The sequence below is a fragment of the Corvus kubaryi genome, unplaced genomic scaffold (assembly GCF_017639235.1).
Source record: "Corvus kubaryi isolate FWS band 111438036 unplaced genomic scaffold, C.kubaryi_AGA036_p1.0 split1-65, whole genome shotgun sequence".
Classification (NCBI taxonomy): Eukaryota; Metazoa; Chordata; class Aves; order Passeriformes; family Corvidae; genus Corvus; species Corvus kubaryi.
In genome coordinates, this window is record NW_024582080.1 from 6,624,262 (window position 1) to 6,646,999 (window position 22,738).

Consider the following 22,738-nt stretch of genomic DNA (forward strand, 5'->3'; position numbering starts at 1 on the left):
TGCTAAATTAAATTTAAATATTTGCCAGCCTAAATTTGCAAGTAAGACATCCTCCATACATAATGATTTTACTCACATTTTGGAAACAGTCCTAAAACAGGAATAACACACTGAAATGGCAGAAACATAAGCACTCTATTTTAGTGTTCTGAACTTATTTTTGGGAGGCTCACAAGACTAAGAAATTTTGAAATTATATAGCTTCCTCTTTCATTCATGTTGACTTTGCAATATTCACAATTTAATTACATATTCCAGGCTGTGAAAGATAGACAGGCATGAGCATATGAAATCTGTCAGTGAAAGTAAATTGTCTGATGAGGGGTATTACAGACTTAGATATTTACAAGTACACTAGGCTTCTTTTTCATGTTATTACTACATGGGAATTGACTAACAATGTCGGAGGTTTTTTCCACCAAAAGAAACCATAGATTCAAAATGTAAGGCTGTTCATGTGTCTGCCATGATGAAGTACCTGCTGCTTACAATAAGCATTGTTTAAACTATGCACGTTTGTGTGTAACTCACACTCCACATTTGTGACACACAGAGCACCTTCTGTTCTCTCATTGTTTTCTGAGATCAGAGGAAACACATATCCAGGAACCTTGGTTACCTGCCTAATACCCTTCTCTGTCTGAACAAAGTCTGGAGCTGTGGAGTTTCCATGCCCCAGCTTTGGGAAAAAGAAGCTGGGAGATGCTGTTCATCAGCATGGTCAGAAGTGTTCTTGTGAGCAGAATGCTGCATGAACAGCTATTGTCACTGCAAAACATATGAAAAATAGATTTCCAAAGTTTTCACTCAGCAAAGGAACAAGAATAACAAAACCACATACTGCTGGAGGTATTCACAGTATCTATCTTGAGGCATCCAGCTCAGATGCCTACACTGGGAGGTGAGTGCCTTCAGCATGACACAACAGTTCCAAAGAGTATCCGCAAAGAACACAATTATTTGTTCAAAGCAGCCTGTTTCTCCTCACTGTATACACATGATACTTAGGGTAACTACTTTTGTAAACTCGATTTTTAGATTCTTAATATTTAGTAGCATAGGTACCAATTTTGTTTACAGTTTTAGTGACTACTGTTTATTACAGTCATTCAGGCAGTTTAGTCCTCTATGTTTTCAAGCAATGCTTGCAGGAATCCTTAAAAAAGCACACGGAGGTTTGAATATAGCACAGTCTTGCACAATCTTCTAGGGCTCATTTTAGCTTGGTATGAAAGGGCCTATGTGGATTTTGCAATCTTAACTCTTCAGAATCTGAGGCAAAATGCGAAGAGTAGCTGAAAGCCTCTAAGGGATGACAGCAGTAACAAAGCAAATATAGATTCAAATTTTGTCTTCCAAGAAGTGATGTGGACACAGATCTCAAAGCCAAAAGGAGCTGTGCTGAACTACTGAGATTTTAACATGCATTATTATTACTATTATTACTATTATTATTATTTTATATGGCTTCATATAGCTTTTACTCCTTATTTTGGGTCAAATACTATGTCCTTTTAGCCCAATAATACTATATGTTGACTTATACCCGTGTCTCTGATTTCCAGGGAATCAGATTGGATTCACACCGATACAGTTTGTATAAAAGTTTGGCTGTCTGGAGGTTTGCACCTCAGGAATAAGCAAGGGCTGCTTATTAGGGTCTTTGTGGTTTTGATACAGTCAAGTCCTCTTGGGTAAAATAAAGCAACCCTACAAAGAGTGATTCCCAGATTTATTTGACTTCAGTGCAGAACACACCTAACAGAGGAAAACAAAAAAGGATATTGTCATTGCCTGGGATAAGGCTGCATTGGATTCACAATTTAACATTCCCTTCTCTGGGAACCTCTTTCTGCTCTGCTCCTGAAAGACTGTGCTAGCTTTCAGATGGATACTGGTCATAGTTCAATGGTATTCCAGTGCCTAAATATAGGTGTCTAGCATGATTATAGATACCCTAAGCTATGGGAGCTATTCACAGAGACTGGCAGATATGACATAACACGTACATTAGATCCACAGCTTTACTAATGTCCTCTGCCGAAACAAAGATCAAAATTGTAGTATCTAAATCAATCAAATTTTTTGTACTACGACGTCTTGTATTTTAACAAGGTAAAACAAACATCTTGCTATGATCCAAATTAAAAGAACAGAGTGACAGAAAGTACTGCACAAAATAAGATTTCAGTAAGGAAATCTCATTTAATATTATAATCTTTAAATAAAGCAATAGAAATCCTTCTTAGTTTATGTCTCATTAGTTTTGCTGCACCATTTTGTTTCGCCTCCTGTTTGTAAGTGACTGTTCAGCTATTGCCACCTAGTGATAGGAAGCAAAACAGGCAGAAACAAGAGAACGGTAAATAATGCATAGGGAATGCATGTTTACATCATAAACTGTGTCAAAATGGAAGACAGCAGCTCTGAAATGAAGCACATGTTTGTATTTCTGCAGCAAGGACATCAGGCAATTTGGGTACAATTATATAAAATATTTAAATAGAAACCTATTAAATGGTATTGAATAGAATAAAATAACGTATTTTCATAGATATATTATAGATTCACACATTACCCAGCTCTCATCCTCAGCTTGTTTAGTGAATTCATTAGAAGGTTGTAAGGAGTTTGTGCCTTATCTATAAATAACAAATGATAACTAGGCATTTTGCAGAGGATTAATTGGTTAGTGTTGGAATTACGCCTTCAAGATTCATAGTACTATTATCCTTCCCTTGATTTTTCTTTGGAGCTGTCAAACTGACATGTCCTCTTAGGACTCTGTCATCCATCTCTGAGTTTCTCCCTAGCTGAACAGTGTCTGGAAGCATCAGCCAGCCAGGAACAAATTTTCTTTGCCCAGACTTACCATACGCATGCTAAAAACACACCATCCTATAACCCATTAGGAAATCTGCACCACTACCACTGGGGCACAGACTCAGGCAACACTGATGCAAGAAATATTGCTGTGCATGTCAAAATAGAGCCTGTGTCCCACAAACACAGCCCACAGGCATTATCAGGCATGAGGAATAACTTTTGAGCAGTATTTTCTTCCTGATTTTCACCTGAAGGTCCCAGGAACCATCCCTAAACAAGCTGTTTTCCATTACTGGAATCCTATAAACTTCTTCCCTTCTCAGTTTTGTTAACAAACTCTTATCTGTATTTTGGAGACAAGTTTATATATCATACTCTCCAAACATCCTAGCATGATGTGTCAGAACTTCCTCATAGCAGGAAATTTCCAAACTGCCACTGAAGGTGACTCTGATTTTGGGTGCTTGTTTCAGAGATGAGATGGTGTAGCTGAACCCCATCCACACACTCAAAGTATAATTTGTATTTGCTAATTTACTTGTAAGAGATTGGTACCAGTCTAGAACAGAGGGAACCCAGATTTTGTGGCTGTCCCTCTTTTTCTCAAGTTATTACACATATTTCCTCATGACACAACACATAGACTGAACCCTCAAATACTGCAAAATTTAGGGCCGTATTAAGTCATAAACTCCCTTTCCTTCTGTCACGCAGATGTATGTCTTCTACCCTCCAGGAAACTCTGTGGGAGGGCAGAGAGGTGGAAGCCAGGAAGGGAAGGGCTGGAGCATGCCCATTGCTAGATATTCAGAGTCACAGAATGGTTGGGGTTGGATGGGACCTTTGAAGATTGACTATTCCAAACCCCTGCCACAGGCAGGGACACCTTCCATCACATGCCATTGTTCAAAGCAACCTATTTGCTCCTACAGGGTCTCTAGGGATGGCTCACAATTACTGTATGTTACTGTAGCTGAGATCATAAGAGTTCTCGGCTTTGTTTCTCCTCATTCTTGTGCTCACAGACACACCCCGAGATTCCAAGAACAGCTCTCCCCCTGTTCTGCCACAGCCGTGGAGCTGGGCAAAACTCCCCTTTCCCTTTCCTCCTCAGGCATATGAGAGGCAGCTGGCTGGGCACTGCCGTGGGAAAGGAAAAGCTCCCACCTTTTCAGAGAGGTGCCCGAGATGTGACTGAAAGCACAGCAAGAGAGACAAAGACGGGGGTGTACCCACTTGGAGTGGTGAGCTGATACCAAAACCAAGGCACCCCTGACCCAAATACAAAGCGTATCACACACCCTACTTTTGTCTCCCCTGTAGAATAACAAGTTCAAAACATTCATTTTCCACAAGACACCTCCGTGTAACATGTTGCATGTGTATGATGTTTTCATTGATTATCTAATTAGGAGGTGGAATTTTCAGTGCAGTAGCTCTAATTTGTTCTCTAATACTAATCCATCCCTCAGACAGATCTTATCTCAATGTATGCACTTCCTGAGTGTGATTTTTAACAGAAATGTTTTCTTGAACTTCAAATACATTTACAGACATATTTTCTTTCTCTTAATTCTGCCAGGCCAGTTCTTAAAGCTATCCCTGACTTTAAATAAGATGGTCCAGTGACAGGCTACTTGCTTACTTGTTCTTTTTATAAACTTTCCTTTCCATTCTCTCATTCTGTCTTTAATTATTAACACTTCTTCCTTTCTGACTGACCTATTTGGATACTCACACCTCAATGTTTACATTATTTGGTAGAAAGGTATCCTTGTGGTTATGTCCCTTTGCTCCACTAGAAACATCAACCTTAGAAAATAAGTCAATTTTTTACTTCTTTCATAAAATGAGAACAGAAGATGTTGGAAGGATTTCAACCAGCTTCCATCTACTATAGATCAAGATGAGATGGACATGGGATCAGACTGTACTACATTTGCTGCCTCTTACACCTTCCTATCAGGTATCAGGCTCTGCCCGCTGTCAGAGAGAGGGTCAGACCAGCCAGGTCAGAGCTGGCACACGTGGCCCTGTAATGCAAACACCTCCAGTCTCCTCAGGTGGGTCTTATGGGTACAGTGTCCACTCTGAATGATTCCAAAAAACCTCTTGCAACAGCTGCGTAAGAATTACGTGGCTGAAACAGGGAAACTGAGCACCATCAGATTTAGCTGGCCATAGCTTATCCTTCAAATGATGAAGTATCAAATTTGTATCGCTGCCACCAATCTTCCTTCCTTGACATGTACTTCCCAGACATGTACTGCCACAAACAAGACTGCACATCATTCAGAGCAGGACTCAGGCCCCCGCTGTGAGTGAAGTGCTTGGAATAGCTAGAGCCTGGCTCATTGCAGTGTAACAGGTTTTTTCTCATTTTACGCAGAGCTGCTAATAGAAAGTTCAAGTTCAGGGAGCTCAGATCAGTGCTACCTCCAGTTAGACCAGGGACCTAATGACTAAGCTAGATAACATCTACAATTTTTAAAACTTTTTTGTTTCAAGGTGGGAAGAACAAATACTTCAAAAATCAGGACTGCCCAAGAAGTCATGCCCGGTGGTAGACCAAAAAATAAATTTTTCTTTCCCTGACTGTAGGTTAGAAACAGGACATGCACATACACTTCTTAGCTCACTTGATACCTTTAATAATTAGGCTGTCACCATGCCCTTCATCCCTTTGAAAATATTTCTGAATATCCAAAGTAAACATAAATAGCTGTCAGCAAAAATCTTCATGACTCAAGCCACTGGCTACTTTACAGCAACTTTACATAAGGGACTGCTGTGAAGTAGTCAGGAAAAACCAGGCCATATGATTTTACCGTGAAATTTCTGTTTCTCACGGTTGCTTTTCCCTCACATTTCTCATTACATGCATACCGTTCAGTTACAACTTCTGCCTTAGAGCTCTCCTGTTATTATTCAAAATTATTTTCTCCATTCTTTCAAGAATTGCTGTCAGCAAACCATTTCAATCCTAATCAGTTGTCGAAGGGAATATGTCTTGTTTTATGTAGTTTTGAATTCACTTTCCACATAACCCTCCTAGGCAAACACTGGTGAGACACAACATCTGGAGTTTACCATGTAACACCCTTAACTTGCACAACAGTGTGTTTAGATGCTGGCTAGATAGGAGACAACAATTTGGTTAAAAAAAAAATCTCACTGATCTTACATAAGAACACTTGTTCTGACTTGCAAAATTTTTTTTTTTTTTTTTCCATTGGAACATTATCTGTAAGTATGTATTGTTTCATCTTTTGGAGTAATCTGTGCCAGGAGAGATCTCAATTTCAGAGAGAGAGCCTTTCTTTGCTGCTTTTTTTTTCCCCCTGAACATAGTACTTTTTAACTGATGAGCACTTGTTCGAGGGCTCTCCCCTGCTGTGGTGAAGGTTTTGCAACAGCAACACTTCGATCTGGGCACAGGCAATAGAAGAGCTCCAGCATCCTCCAACTTGCTGCTGTTCTACAGAAGCACAAGTGTCCTCACAGTGGCCAAGTTAAATATACATGCAGTCTTTGTCACTGGGTCTTTTATATCCTTCAGAGTCCATCCCTTCATGCCAAACGAAAAATGTCTTGGTTCTCCCAGAGATATGAGGTCTAACAGAGCTGCCTGCTTATGTTGGAAAAAGGTAAATTTTTTCTTCCTGTTTAAGAGGGTTATGTTACTCAAGGTTTCTTGCATGCTACATTTGAATGGAAACTGCAATTTAGTGATAGAATGTAATGTACAAAACAAAATATACAATCTGCTTTTTATTAACTAAAAGAAAAAAGAAAGTACTTTAGGCTTAGTACACACGGAAGAAAGCACAAAATGATGTCACATTTTAAACTGAACAGTTTCCTAGAAAAGGCAGTAGTAATTATAGTTGCTTTAACTACACTTAAAATGATTAAGGATTTTGAGTCACCAGAGCCTAGATTTTCAAAGGCATTTAGCTTCTGAAACATCTAACAGTTGCTTTGTATATTATTGTCTAATCTGGTTAAGTATCAAACTCCCAAATACTTGTTTGTCTACTGCATCATTAAAGGCTTTGAAAATCTAAACTCAAATTTTTAAAACTTATTAAAATTAGCAGATCTTATTCTCTCCCCTTTTTTTTTTTTTTTTGCCAGATCAGAAGAGGAAAATAGTTCTTTCTTTTTCATCTCTGGTTTGGCTTCTCAGCTGTGAAGTGAGATCTAAAATATAGGATATATAATTGAAAACAATTCACTGAGACAGAATACTTTTATTTGAATATGATGCTTAGATCTGGAAAAAATCCAGTTAACTTTTATAGCAACCTTATTCAAAAGGGAATGGTGATCATAAAAAAATAACTGGGATTCACCTGCTTTGAAACCTTCCAGTGTAGCTGCAGGCAGTGCTGGGTGTGGAACTGGAGCTCATGCTCAGTCGGGTACCGGTGCTCAGTGACACCAAATCCTCCCGACTCACACTGAGCTGCAATGCACAAACCTTGCCTGAACTCTTCCACAGATCAAGGGAGGTCATTGCTAGCTACTGACTAATTCAGTTAACTAAAAACATAGCATCAGCACAGGCAGAACCCTTTATAAAATGGAAACTTCTCCAAGAACAGGATACTTCTCCCCCATCTGATAATAAGACAGATTTCACCCAAAGTGTGTTTTTTCTTGTTTGATTAAGCTAACCTGAGATTGTGCTACTGTTGAAAAAGCTGTGAAATTCTTCCATCCTCTCCCTGTCCCTCATAATTTCCATCAGGTCTCCTTGTGCTGGCACTAGTTAGGAACAGAAGTTTGATTTGAGGAGTGGGTGTGTCTTGGGGGCTACAGTATTACCTTCATTACCTTCAGTTATGAATGTGGCCATGAGTATCCCCACAGGTCAATGCAATGGAGCCTGATAGGTGTTCAGGTGGGGGAAAGAAGCAAAGGAAAATAATGCTTCTATATTAAAAAAAAACCCCAACCTGTTAAAAAAATCAGAGCTTTTCACAGGGATTACGTGGTTAAACAGCTTTCCCAACTGCTCATATGCATTTACAGACACCCGTAAGAGGCAATGCATTTTATGGTAAGAACATTCTTCCAAGCCACTTTTCTGGCTGAGCTCTTATTAAACTTTGGCTGTTGCAGGAATAGATACATTTTAGCTCTAATTGCAAGAAGCATGGTCAGAAAATGAGCTTGAAGATTTAAAAAGCTGGAATGTACAGTGATGATCAGTCCTTATAGGATGATAAATCTGTTAAACTTACTGCATCTGTTCCTTCTAGACCTCTACTGTGAGAAAGGAGCAATGCTAATGCTCATGGAAGTTCCTACCACTATTCCTTATGCAAGTATCAGGAGTGGAGGAAAGCAAGGGAGCTTAGAAAAGAAAGGTGTCTGCAACTCCTGCAACAATGGGCCTTGCTTATAGGCAACACACAATGAAGTAGGCCTATAGGATTGCTTGACAGTTTCACCATTTCTCTTCCACAAAAAGAATAAAAAAAGCAGAGTCTATTTTCTGGAACTATTTCATGAGAAAGGTTGTCAATGAACAGAATAATCAGGAAATGCCTAAACAATTATAATAATCTTGGAAAGTAGAGTAGGAGAATTGGTAAGATTTTCAGTAATACAGAGTGAACGAAAGTACTTGTGGAAGTAGTAGGGGAAATACTGAAGAAAACTGTGTTAAAATTGTATTAACTTGACTTTTCCTTTCATTGAGCTTCATGAGATTCCTGTTAAACAGTACTGGCTCCAGTATCAACCCCTGGGCTATGCTGTTAGTGACTGACCTCCTCTGTGAGCCTTCATGCTGTTAATCAGAACCCAGTCAGCCTGGCAGCTCAGCCTTCAGCTCACCTCACTGTTCATTCATCAAGTTTGTATTTCATCATTTTGTCTATGATGATGTTCAAGGAGATACTGTCGAAAGCCTTTCTAAAGTTGAAACAAACAGTATCCTTTGATCTTCCACCATCCACCAAGCTGGCTATCCATTGTTTTAGAAGGCTATTGAGTTCGTAAAGCATGATTTCCCCTTCATACAAACATGCTGACTGCTCCCGAACACCTACTTTTCTTATGTTTGGAAATTGATTATAGGATTATTTGCCCCATCACTTTCCCAGGGATTATGGTGAGGACTACCAGCCAGCAGCTCCCAGATCCTTCTTCTTGCCCCTCCTGGAGAGAGGAGTCACTTTTGGTCTCTTCCAGTCCTCAGGAACCTCCCCCAGCAGCCATGAGCTTTCAAAGACTGTCAGGACTGGCTGGACCATGATGCCAGCCAGCTTCCTCAGCACTTGTGCTTGCATCCTGTCAGGTCCCATGGATGCCCAGCTTGTTTCAAATGTTCCCTAACCTGTTATCCCTGTACCAAGGGTAAAGCCTTAGTTCAGGCCTTCCCACTGGTCTCTGGGTCCTGGGATTCCTGAAGATGTCCTGAAGGTAAAGACTGAGGCAAAGGCAGCACTGGCTACTTGGGCCTTCTCCATCTCCATCACCATCATTCTCCTTGCTGATGAGTGAAGTTTACAAAGTCACTGAGACCTCTTTTAGGATGGGCTTTCAAGTGGGAAGAATAAAAATATTACAATAGATTATGCAGAAGTATTCTTAACCCTGAAACCAGATAAAGGACGAACTGTGACACTACTCTTGCTTACGAGTCCAACAACATTTAGTATGACAAATCTAAACTTGAATTACATTATTACTAGCTTCTAAAGAGAGAACTGCTGATTTTCTAGTTCCAGAACAGATTTAAAATTGGACTTGTACACATATGTTTTGTTTATCCTCAATTCACTGGGCAGAAAATTACATTTCAGACCCTGAAATTCCATCTTGTGAGCTTAATTTAGTCTCTGGTATTCTGCTTTTCTTGTCATCCTTCTTTCACCCTGGCATCTTTCTGTAATAGCAAAACCTCTGCTGCAGATTAGACTTTTTACTTTGGAACAGAGCCTCAGCAACTAGTGGAAATTTAATACTTGAGTGATTCTCTATAGACGAGTCAGTAACTGTCCATGATAAATCTAAACAAGTCTTATCAGAAGTACTTTATTGTGACTCACTGAGCAAACTGGTGCTGAGTTTTAATGACCTCTGTGGTAATTAAAGTTACATTCTGCTGGACAGACTGGTGATTCAACTGTGTAGGACTGTGAATGCCATGCCTTCATTAGCACCTGGGGCTGTTCTCTTGCCACGAGGCCAAGTGCCATGAAGCAGCCTACAAGGGTACAGCAAAACATTATCTAAATGCTGGTGGCAACATCCAGTTCTCTCTCGATTCCTCAGCTCTTGCCAACTTCTGAACTGGGTCTGAGAATTGCCAGGAGAGTTATCCAGGCAAAATACAGAAGAAATGGAGCAACTTTGCTGGAGAGAGATTTCTCTGACTTGCATAAGAACAACAGGAGAGGATGGGCCAGCAAGAGACTGACTACTTCAAAGATCCTAAACAAAGTAGGAAATACAGGACAAATGAGATTACAGTTAGAAAGATGGCACTTGTGAACTGTCCCTCTCCTTACCAAAACACAGACTTAAGATTGTGCTTAATAATTAGTGGGCCAGCCTTATATTGTTTGCAGCATAAATTACCCCAGAAAAGGCTTACTCTGATAGCAGATAATTCACAACAAATTGAGCTTACAGATACCGTATAGACACTCAATCTCTAACATGTTCTGCAACTAAAGCATGTTGCCATTACAGCCAACATGAAACAGTAACTCCAAAGACACAGAGCAAAATCCCACAGAAAGTCACATCAATACCCTCCGGGAGTTCTAAAACAACTAAATAAGTAAAAGCCCACTACACAACAGGTCCTTATAAGAGGAGCCATGGGATTGTGTCACACACAACATACATTGCATAACTACAGACATTTTTTTCCTTGAAACAGAAATATATTCCAGTAATAGATGGAAAAGGTTTCTTATTTTAATAAATTTTAAGTACAACTTAAAATATGATTAAAAAACATGAACAGACATTTGTTGGGTCTTTGAGATTGCATCTAAATATAATACTGCATTTTAGCTTTGCCTAGCAGCTACACATTAGTATACCCAGTGCAAAGGAATTTAAATTGATATCATATTGTGAAATACTCTGCAAATTCAATTTCCCAAAAACCCCAAATATAACAAAGAATGTCCTGAGCTATTCATGTCAGGTTCCTAATCTGAGATTCAGCCCCCAAAATTCATAAAAAAACACATTCCAAAATAACCGCTCTTAATTAAAAACACTTAAAAAAATTAATATGAGAGCTACGTTCCATACAAAAACCTAAGTATATGAACTCAGCATTGATCTGCTTACAGCTGGTTTACCAGAAGTACCATAAGGATTTCATCCATAAGGGTATCTTTTCTCATGAGACGCAGTAAAAAAAAAAATCTTCCAACTCACTTTAGTTGTGTTCTAAGATTTTTCATTAGGTAGTCTTTTGTAACTATGATGAATTCTACTTTCTACACCAATCTTCAGGTACAACAGTCTAGAACTGAGATTAATAAAATACTGACTTTTTAAAATACTTCTTGAAATTAAGCAAGTATTTTCAGAAAATCCTAAACTTTTTGTTGTTGTAGTTCAACTTCAGTAAGACACTAAGACAGCAAAAAAAAAAAATAAAATTAAGAAAGCAATGCAATTTTTTATTTCAGAGATGCCAAGATTATCAGGTGACTTAACTTGGATATAGTATGCTCCAATTAAATGTGTAAATGTGTAAAGTATAAATAGCTGAAAATTAGTTACCTGCCAAATGCACCCAATAAGTGTACAAAAGTCTCCAAAATTAAACAAACACTAGAGAAGAAATATATTTTGAGTGATTTGTATGAAATCCACAGACCCATCAGAGTCCCAAGAGAATTTCAATGTCATTATCTACACTCGCTTATGTGAAGATTGCTCCTCAGGAGAGGGACAAAATATCAGCCAGAAGGCAAATCAAAGCCATTATGACAACCTTTAAGTCTAATTCTTTTAAAACACTTTACTTGGTTGATAAGCTTTTCATTACTGCAGATGCACTACTGTAAGACTTTAAAAATATTGTCTGTCTTCCATGCATTAAAATATGTATTTCACAACTTCATGAAAAAAATGATTGACAATCTGTCCAATCCATTAGCACAAAAATGTATCTCTATGGGCCAAAGATGGGCATATTTTTACAGTGATTGCACCATTCACAGTGCATCTCAAATAGGATAAAAAGAATAAAAAGTTCTATTGCCTCTTGATGGCCAAAGAAAGATTTACTTAGAAATAATGTCAACAAACCCTCATGGATTTACTGCACATGAAATGCAGTTAAGGCTACTACCATTTGATAGAAAGAGTGACTGACTTGTTCTTAAATATTTTTAAATATTTTTGTCTCTTTCCTATTTTGCTAACATTTCTTAGGACTGACTTCCATTTAAAAATATTTTAAAATATGTTTTATAATGGTATACTTTTTTTGAGATACAACCAGTGTTGAATATTAGTTCAATGGTTCATGAAAACCATGTAAACATACAAAAATCCCAAAACCGTTATATTTCCCAGAACATGAACATTCGGCACAAGTTTAAAGATTTTCCTCTACACTTTAATCATTTTCCCCTAGAAAGAACATAGGAGAGAGCCAAAGGGTGAAACTGGCAAACTAAACCAGATTCTTCTTTCACATGCTGTTTCTAAGGCAGCAGACACAGATATCTGTGCTGAAATCAGGATGCAAGGGCTGTAATTGCTTCACAAGGTCTTTCAGCACATTGAAGTCTACAAATCCTCAGACATTTAAGATTTGAGGTATATTACTGTGTAATACAATTGGGTTCATTCACTTGAACACTGGAATCTTTGCTTTCAAGAGGAAACATCTATAACTGATGGTGGCAATTTAAATCTAGGAGACAACTAAACAGTTTTTAAAACAAACGAACAATAAATCAAACCACAAAATTCCAAGCCATAATAGCAAAAGAAGCCTTCCTTATCTTAACTTCACCTTCCTCCCTACCTTGTCTCTCATTTCCATGTTCAAGTTACTCTCCAATGGACATAGAGAACCTGATTTAAGTCCCAAATATAACTTAAAGATGAGGCAGCATTTTCATCACATGCTTACAAGAACATTTGGAAATCATTCTCCCCACTCCATAAAATGCCAGTGAACCCAAGAAGAAAACGAGTCTGATAACATGCATCTATTACATCAGACTTCATGCAGAATCCAGAGCTTTTCTCTGAATCATCAAACCATCCTTCCAGAAGAAAATGTCACTTTCATAGAAATATGCAAGAACTAAAATGCTGAAGAGTGTATTAAGTAATATATATATATATACATATATATATATATATATGTATGTATGAGACCACAAAAATGCAGGTCATATCAAAGCAAGATGTTATCAATAACATAATTTCTGTTAATAAAGCAGTGGCCACTCACCCAAATCAATGGGTAGACACACAATCAGCAATGCACCAAAGGCCTATCATAAGGCTCAATAAACACAGTCACACAGAACTAATGCCAGCTTACAATATGAACAGCAAATAACAAAAAATGCTACCCCTCCCTCCTCCCCCATTTTCAGACAGAAGGCCTTGGTAACAGTATTAATGGGAAACCAAGCCAATTTTTTCAAGTCAGGAAGGGAAGAGAAAAACTTTGGGACAAGTCAGACTTGCCTTCCTTTCTACTGGATGGTACTTGTAAAATGCAGCACCAACACAGGCCAATCTCCCAAATGTCAGTAGGGGTACCATAAGTGAACAGCAATTATCATATGCAGATCACAAGCATACATTATTGCCATGCAGAGAGGAGATAGGATATTCAAATCTTCACTAAATTAAAATACTGAACACAGATCATTATTAATCATTTGAATCAAGACACATACTGTACCCATGACTTTAAGCATCCTTATTAAAAGTAATTAGATTTTGGCAAGTCTTTCCCAATTAACAGAGCCAGTCAAAAGTAAAAAGTAAGTCATACATACTGGCTGTCTTAGCTGCACGACTCATATAGTTTATTCATGTCACTGTTAAACAACTTTTAAGAATTTTAAGAATTCTTCTTATATATAGAACCCTTTCTTTCTTGCATTATTTTTCATTATTATAATTTACATGCAAATATGGCATCAAATCAACTTACTTATTTTAGAAAGTGATTTTGCTAGACTGTATGCTGGTCTGCACTCCAGAAATGTTTTGAGAGAGTACCTCAAGACTTCTAACTGCGACAATATTTTCACTGGAAAAAAAAAAAAAGCAGTGAATTTGTTACAAAATACTAGCTATTCTGCTGTAAAATCACAGACTAGCAACCTGCATTCTTACTTTGAGTAGCTCTGTAAAGTGCTTTTAAGCAGTGGCCCTCTCGTTACATTAACTCACAGCAACACCACACTGCTTTTACCAAAGTAGAGATCACGTCTTGTCCCACGGAATTCACAGAGCTTATTTTGGCTGGGAAGACAACACCTGAGGCACAGGCATACAGCCATGAATGGAGGTGTGCCTGGTCCTGGGAGAGGCAGAAAACCCCAAGTATTTTTCTCATCTTCCATTCTTCAAAACTGACACATCAGTGAACAAGCATCATTCAACAATAATACAGACTACCAACATATGCAAGTGATGAAGGAGAAGGGAAAAAAGCTTACAAGATACTAATAACAGTACTAGAAGTGGATTTTCAATGGTACTTAGTTAAACAAACATCCCTAGCTCACAATACGAATGGCTTCCATTATATTTTTAGCACTTTGACCTTTGCGATTTCTGTCTCATTCTATTTTCTACAGACAATTTACATTCCCAGCCAAAATCTCATGTCTTTGCCATGCATAAAGGGAAAAACAGTATCAGCAACCTTCTTTCAAAAAGACATAGGAGTAAAAATTCACCCTTCACTTCCCTAGATTAAAAAAATACAGACTCATTTTCTTCAGGCTGCTGTGCTTTTGAACATAAGTCAGCACACACATTTAATGATGTTTAGCTAATCCATTTTAATTTTATGCTGCTTCAGTTAGTTTAATTTACTTTTCCTTGGTAGCTCTGTCAAGAAGACATGGTCTCCTAAGGTCCCTTCGTTGCCCACTCTGTCTTTATACAATTCTTTCTTCTCTCTTTAACAAGTGAGGGGCTTATCTCCAGGTTAAGACAAGACACCGTTCATTCTTGCATGGTCCTACCAAAGTGAGGTTCAGTCACGGCCATGAGTGTGCTGAACTGAGACCATATCAGCAGATCTGTACAAACTCCACTAATTAAGGTGATGAACCTCTCTATGGAAAATAAATGGCCCTATAATGTTGATTATGCTCCCTTGTGCCTGAGTAATTTTTTTTTTTTAAAGCATAACCATGAAACAGTTAAAAACTAAAATTTATATATCAGCAGTTGATATTAACCACATCCTAAAGTATATAGCAGCTCTAAACATTTCTGATTTAAAGAACAAGAGGAAATCAAGTGCTTTGTAAAAGCAGGAAAAAGTATCTCTGTGCAGTGCATCTGTTGGGCAATGCCATGGTTTCTCAGCACACAGTTTCTGTCTTCCCCGTGCCATATGAGGATGAACACAATAACCCAATGATACCACTAGTGGATAGTCCTGCCTAGGCATACATGAATGACTAACTTCATGATGGCAGGGCAGACAACTCACTTTTCTCAGGTTTCAGCTTTCATTTTTAAGGAGTGAGCTTCTAGCTATCACGGTTAAGAAAAAATTGTTACATGCAAGACCCCTCCCTGAGTTTGCACCAAGACAGCAACAAGAGTCCCTATGGATGGACTGACATATTTCCTTGCAGCTAGATCCCTTGGTGTGTCACTATTCACTACTGTATTACCAAAGCTCTGTAAGATAGAATAAAAGAAAACAACAAGTCCATGAATTCAGACTAAATTGCAACAGCGTCCTAAACGCAAGACAGCGTAATGGTGTTATAAAAGACTTAGAAGACATACAGCAATTAGAAGAATGTGGATGAGTCAAAATTATACAGATTTAAAATACTTATATTAATAGATGACTAGGCTGAAACAAGTAGGAATTGCCACATTCTTAAAATTCTTCATTCATCCAGAAGACTGCAGAGCAAGTATGTCTATTTATTTGTATTTAATATCAAGTGCTCAAGGTCAGGTTGGACCTGACCTGACATAGTGGAACATGTCCTTGCCCACAGTAAGGTGGCTGTACTACATGGATTTTAGAAGCCCCTTCCAACCCAGACCATTCCCTGATTCTATGATACAGCTCTGTTTCCATTCTAACCTACATTTACGTGAAATACAATGGTCTAGAGGATTTCAAGTGTACTTTGGTAACCTGTTTTCAAAAGCAAATCAAGTAGCTTCTCCCATGTATACTGCTGACCTACCAAATGAAAGGCTACACCCATCTTTCCAACATGCTCCATCAATTGCTTATAGGAATCAATTTGCATTACCTTTGAGTTAAGTACCCTTGAGTGTACAGTAACACATCTGCAGTGGATTTCATAAGCATAATGGCAGTGTTCCAGACACACAGACTGCATTAAAGTGCTCATGTCTGACACAGCGCAAAGAATGGAGTACTACTGCTAATGTGGTCATTTGGGAGGGTGAAAAAAGAACAGAGAAAAAGAACTGCACTAAAAAAAATCACAGAATAAAGGTAAAATCTGGGTAAGCACAACTGAGTATGGGTTTTGAAGACCAAACACAAGGCTAGTATTTAACATGTTTTTTCCTAACAAAAATGTCGATGTACAGGAAAAAAACTGAAAAGTTACAGGAGAAAAAAACCCACAGACACAGAGTAATTAAGGAGCAGAAAAGTTAAGTAAAACATAAAAAGTGGCAACGGAGATACAGATAAGATACAAGTCAGGTAAGATACAGAGGGTCTATCCTGTCCAAAATAATGCGATTTGAGAGTCACCAACAGACCATATCACCTTAGGAAGAGTCAGTTCAGGCACTGGGAAGCCCAGGAGCCTTGGGCATGTCTGAGTCACCTGACTTGAGATCTGGAAAGGCCTTTTTGCATTTTTTTAAGCTAGAGAAGTAGAATAGGAAGGAGGAAAAAAGCTTTATTTCCTGAGGCGCTGAAATATTTCAACTACTTTAACCAAAGTACAATAGAGGATCTCAATCCCACACAAACAATGCAGCCCTGTGTTAGCTTTTAACATTGTACACCAATTCCTTCACCAGTGTTTCAGCTCTTGAGAAGGTACCCGTGTAAGCTTAGCTATCACTAAGGAATATAAAGTTAATATTTAAATAATTTTACATACTTCACAACTCTTCAAAGATCTGTATGATTGTACTAATTCCCCTAGAAATGTGAAAATTCTAATTTTCATTTGGAAAGGGAGATACGTTAATTTAAAGATGTTTTGTTTCTACAAAGGATTTAACTTCTTCTGATTGCCTCACAGAAACACATTTTCAGTTTCAGCAGGGATGAGCTGGTATTGATTTTTCTCCCCTAGAACCTTTTAAGTCCTCCTCATAAAGATGACCTGATTGTTTTCCAACAAATCCTCTGTCCTCACAATAATCTGTTGCCTATTTTTAGGCACATTTAAAATAATTTAAAAGCACAACACAACAAAATATTCCAGACTTGCCATTAGCTTGACTGAAATCCACTCACACCTTGTTCTTACTTCTTAACAACTAGAGAGTTAAATTAAATTATTAACTCCTGACATTACAGGCTCCAGTTCAAACCAGGAATTTAAAGCATGCATTTGATTATTTAGTGATGTTAAATTTCTGGCTACACACACAAAAAAATCTGCTAGACTGAAGAACTCCCCAAACTGCTCTCCTCCAGAAAAGCAATGAGATACAGCACTAGAGCAGCAAGAGAGATTCTTACACTGCAGCTGTTGACTGTATTACTTATAAGTGGGGTTAAGCAAAATGCAGTTTAAAGCTCTGGAGAAACAACTGGCTTTCCTTAAATGCTAAGTGTTAAAAAAATCCCCTCAAGCAAGCAACATGAAATCAAAAACATGAAGACTCTCTTTTTGGTTCCATCATTTTAACTCTAATGGCTGACATAATTTAACAAAAATAGTACTTGATTAAATCTATCTATGAAAACTGTCTTACGTTTTAAAACAGAATAAGTTCTGACTGTAATCAGCTGCTGAATCCTTCAATTACCAAAAAGGTTAAAAGATACTGCTCTAACATATTATTGAAATAGCATTTCTTACCTGAAAATACTGAAGGTCTTTTCTTAGTGCGCCTTGGGTGTATAGGGTCTATATTCCTAATATTTTTTTGAAATTTTCCTTTAAAATCATTTTCTAGCAGGATGTCTGGCGGCAGGCTTCTCCGTCTTGTTGATTTGTAACGAGTCTGATGGGGATTAAGTTTACTCTTAGTCCTGGAGTAAAAGCTGCTGTCATCCAGTGCCATCATGGAGCACCAGGTGTTAAAGCCACCCCAGCGCAAAGCCAGCCCCAACACCCAGAAGTATCAGGACTAGTGGTTACAGACCGAGCAATCTCGGATGTTCTCATGCTCAAGCCACTCGTTGGGGAAGTTGAGCAGGTTGATAGGCGTGTGCTGGGACAGGTGTAGAGTTACTGCATCGCCCCTCCTTGCATCAGTGAAACAACACAAGGAGGAGGCAGCCTGAAATAACTCATTTGAAAGTTTTGAAGTAATTAGGAAGTTCAGCAAACCTGAGCTCAGCAGCACAACTTCTGCAAAGCGGAAAATACAATTTAATATGAGGCACTGTCTAGGGCTAGTACGGTTTATATTATACCCACAGCATTTCTCAGATCAGTTCATTAATAGTTCATTAACTTGGCAAGTTAAACAGGTGCTGTTTAACCTTACAAAAAGTAAATAGTGTGAGAGAAAACCAAACAAACCAAAACACAAAAACCCAACCCAGAAACAAACAAAAATAACACACACAAACCAAACAAACAGTGACAAAACAACAACCAACCAACCAACCAAACTCCACATGCCTGGGATCTGTCTGGGGAAAGGCACAACCCAAACAGTATGTTTGGGTTTTTAGTCCTGTCGTTTCACAAAATTACATTTTGAAGATTGATAAACAGTCCAAATCACAAAGGGTTTTATGGCCACAGCTATCAGTTTGGGGTTTCTTTTCTCAAGTAGTTATGATGTTATTTCCTACTGAAGAAATCAAAGATGTGATGGTGTGACTAATTTCTCTCTCTATGTAACTGCTGACTAGTAAAAGTAAGACATTTAAATACACGTATGACAAAGATGGTCTGTAAATTCTCCATTTCATTAAAACTCCAGGTACTTTTCTTGTTTTGTTCCAGTTATCCCAATGAAATCTTTTGAGCCCCCCAAGAATGTGATCTTCCTTTCTCAAATGTTCAGAAAGAAGGAAAGACAAATTGAAATATTTTCTATGAACCTGCCGATTTTCTTATTGAATTCTATCATAAATGAGGCAAAATGAATTATTAAATTAAAACTAACAAATCTTCTGATTACATGCATTTTGCTGTTAAAAACCAGCACTTTACATGGTAAAGTGAATAAGCAGAGTGGTGATTCAAAGGGAGAGTATATAATGTTTCAATTACGGATACCTAAGGAAACCTGAAGACAGAAATTGATTTCTCCAATTTTTTTAAAAACACTTAAACCACGTATGCTTTAATTATTTCCCTAAAGATAGGGCACACTGTACGATTGGTGCAATGATCACAAAGTTCGCTGTACCTAATATAGTTTTTGTGTGAAATTCACTACAGCCTTTATTATTGCTGACAAGAAGTAAACGGTTCATCTATATGCTTTTGAAGGGAAGAGGGGAAATTATATATATATATGTATATATATATATATAAATATAAAGTGTGTGGATTTTTAAGTATTATATTGTGTTAGAAATGCAGAAGGATGCAAATAGTCTGCTAGATTCTGTCTTGCTCCTCTGGGAATTATACTACATTGGGCTGAAAGTTGAAATTATGAATGGAAAGATCCAATCTTAAATACACTGGACTCAGAAATCGTACCCTGCATTCAGAACAAACTGATCATTTAAACCAAATGAACATTAAATGCAGATAGCAAACAGACTATTTCTGATCTTGCTGAGTATTCTAGGCATCATGAGCTCTTTTTACATGTGGAAATAAGCTTTTCAAAATTCCACTGGATTCCAGAAGAGGTTAGGTGGTGAGAATTAGGTTATAACCAAAGGGGATAAATTGTGTGTCCAATTGTTCAGTTACATTTAAAAAATTTCTCTACACACTGGTCATAATCATCAGAGACCAAAATACTTAATTCATGTCCTTCAAACGTGTAGCATCTGTGGATCTCATCCTGTTTTTCCCAATTGATTAAAAAATCCACAAAAAATAGGTCCAAGAAGTTTTCCTTGCTTCCCCTTCTCTTCCAACTCCATTTGTTTTTGCAGCTTTGACTGAAACAGCATAAAAATACTCAGTCCATTCCTAATAGCCCAACTAAACCAAAGTAAATTCATCAAATGCTTTTCAAAACAACAGAAAATGCTTAAATCTGAGCAAATAAATATATTTGAACTAGGTGTGACTGAGAAATAAAAAATGCAGGAATTAACTTTTGAGGAGCAGTAAACTGAAATTTGATAGAAGCTTTAATAAAATTTCAGTATCTCCAGTAAGTGATCTAAGTGTCAGGGTACAGGATATTCTGAAAACAGCTCTTAACTTTTCCCGCTTAAAAAATTCCAACACGTATAAATAATTAAATATTCATTAGAAGAGTGACTTGAAAGTGAGTGTCCCATTTTCTCACTGAGTGATATAATTGCTGCACCATACAATCTTACCTCTCCAGCCCAATGAATATTCATGCCAAGTGCAACATTTCCAACAGGAGAAATTGCTGCTGGGACACTCAAATGTGCATAGTGGTCATACTCTTTCAGATGGGGATATCTGTCAAGCACACAAACCCCTGATCCACCAAGAGTACACAGGAATCTAAGAGTAGTTTAATCCTGAGGGGCTTTCAAACTGCCTTTCACAGGATCTGCTTTAGAACACTTTCTTGAAAATTCATTCAGAACTGAAAATCAAGACAGGCAAATAGAATTCTGGTGGTGTCTGAAAGTTGTTTAGAATGAGATGCCTAAGTGTCATTGTAGTAGCTGAGCTCCATTATCTATCCTGTCAAAGGTTTACACAAGATCCTTCAGAAGAGCTTACTACAAGAAAGTAATCACTGTTACATTCAGAACTGAACCATGACAGTGCCCAAATTATGAAAAACAAACACCATGAATCATAATCTGGCTACATTTTCATGCTGGCAAAGGTTTACAAGGCTTAAGTTTTCTCTGGTAGGTTCAGTGTAGTTGAGTACTTTCTTATGATTTTAAAAGGTCAGTATAATAATCATTTGGTTTATCCATTACAGTCAAAGGCTAAATCAGAACATCCCACCCTTTGCCTCCAGCAAATTACCCAGTTGTAGTGTCTGCAGTTTCTACTACTAATTACTTTGACTGAAGTTTGGTAAATAAGTGCTAAAGGTAACTGATGTTTGATTTCTGTTTGGATGGTACTCTGTACTGCAGAAATACCGATTTGAGGTTACAAAGTTAGCTTGGTCCAAAAAGCAATAAAAAAAATTCTCACAGGGGAAATAATTGTTAGCTTTTTAAAAATAATAGAGCAGCAAATCATGTTACATTTCATGTGCAGTAAGCCAGTTGTTATTATGACTGCATTAGAGCTGCCATTCTCATTTTCAGCTGAGGAAATATTTGTGCTTATCAACAGCAGAAGCAATAAAAGGTTTTTCTAAAATATCTTCCCAGCGTGTCATCTGGTGCAGGCTGGCTCAGAAAATCTGTATTATGGAAAAGGAAAACCAGCTCTGCAACGAGTTCCTGTCTGGTTTGGTAGAGTAACTTCTGTATCAGTGTACATGGATTCACGGCCCTTCCCACCACGCTACATACACCAGAACAGAATGGTACCTCAAGGGAGGATGAGGCCTCTAAGCCATATATGTTGGAAGAACTGCAGAGGCAGGAAGGGAAAGTTTGAGCTTTACTAACATTTTAAACCAGCACAGTTTAATCAACCAAACTTCATCCTTTTGCCTCTGGCCCACGGAGCTTCCCGCCTTGTGGCATTAGCACCCATTTTGTGACACTGCATACCAAACTGTGGCACAAACCTAGGTTACTTTTGTTTATTTATTTATCTGTAGTCATGCTGCCGCAAAAGACAAAAAAGACAAGAGTAAGCATCCAAGCAAGGATATATGAATTGGTTTTTTTAGTGACTGTGCCAGGTTACCCCAAGAAAATTTTAAGCATTACCCCTTAAAATATTTGTAAAAATAAGGTTAAAAAGGCAATTCTCAGGCTACATAATTAATTAGAGTGCATTTTACAGGTGCCAGATATTTAAAGAAATGAAGTTGTTACCAATCAAGTTGAATATTCCTGGGTACCTGCTTGCCCAGTACACACGAATTTAGCAAATCAATCTTGTTCTTTTGTTCCCTTATTATCCAGGCTCACCCCCTGAACGTAGCAGAACAATCACAGATCTGCAAAGTTATCTATGCTACGAAGTCTCTAACTTCTTTTGCTTTCCATTTCAAACAGAAAAGCTAAACAAAGGAAGAGAAAACAGAGTATCAAAAAATAAGGAATGAGGGAAATATACAGCTGTTCAAATCCTCCAACTGTTGCTCAAAAATTATTTGTTTAATTTTCTGGAATATCCCAGTTGTCTTAATCCATAGGATGTGAACATCTGACACATTCTCTGCTTGAGTTAACCTATTTCTTCCAGTTTAATGCTGCTATAAGCAGAGCCTGGACTAGGTACAGCCTTAGCATCCAAAAAAATCTCTC

At 37.9% G+C, this 22,738-nt stretch overlaps 1 protein-coding gene across 6 annotated transcripts in view; it reads right to left on the reverse strand.

The window, feature by feature from the left end:
* The window catches only part of FRY (FRY microtubule binding protein), a 227,714-nt gene that overhangs the window by 165,286 nt on the left and 39,690 nt on the right, over positions 1-22,738 (reverse strand). For 5 of the 6 annotated variants that reach the window (XM_042014101.1, XM_042014097.1, XM_042014099.1 and 2 more), the window contains exons 1-2: positions 18,081-18,300; positions 14,003-14,101 (exon numbers count right to left, since the gene is read on the reverse strand). The exons of the other annotated variant lie outside the window; for it this stretch is intronic. In XM_042014101.1, coding sequence (XP_041870035.1) covers positions 14,003-14,101; positions 18,081-18,288 — 307 coding nt within the window. In that variant the 5' untranslated portion in view covers positions 18,289-18,300. Of the gene's footprint in view, positions 1-14,002; positions 14,102-18,080; positions 18,301-22,738 lie in introns of those variants that run through there. 6 annotated transcript variants of the gene reach the window in all.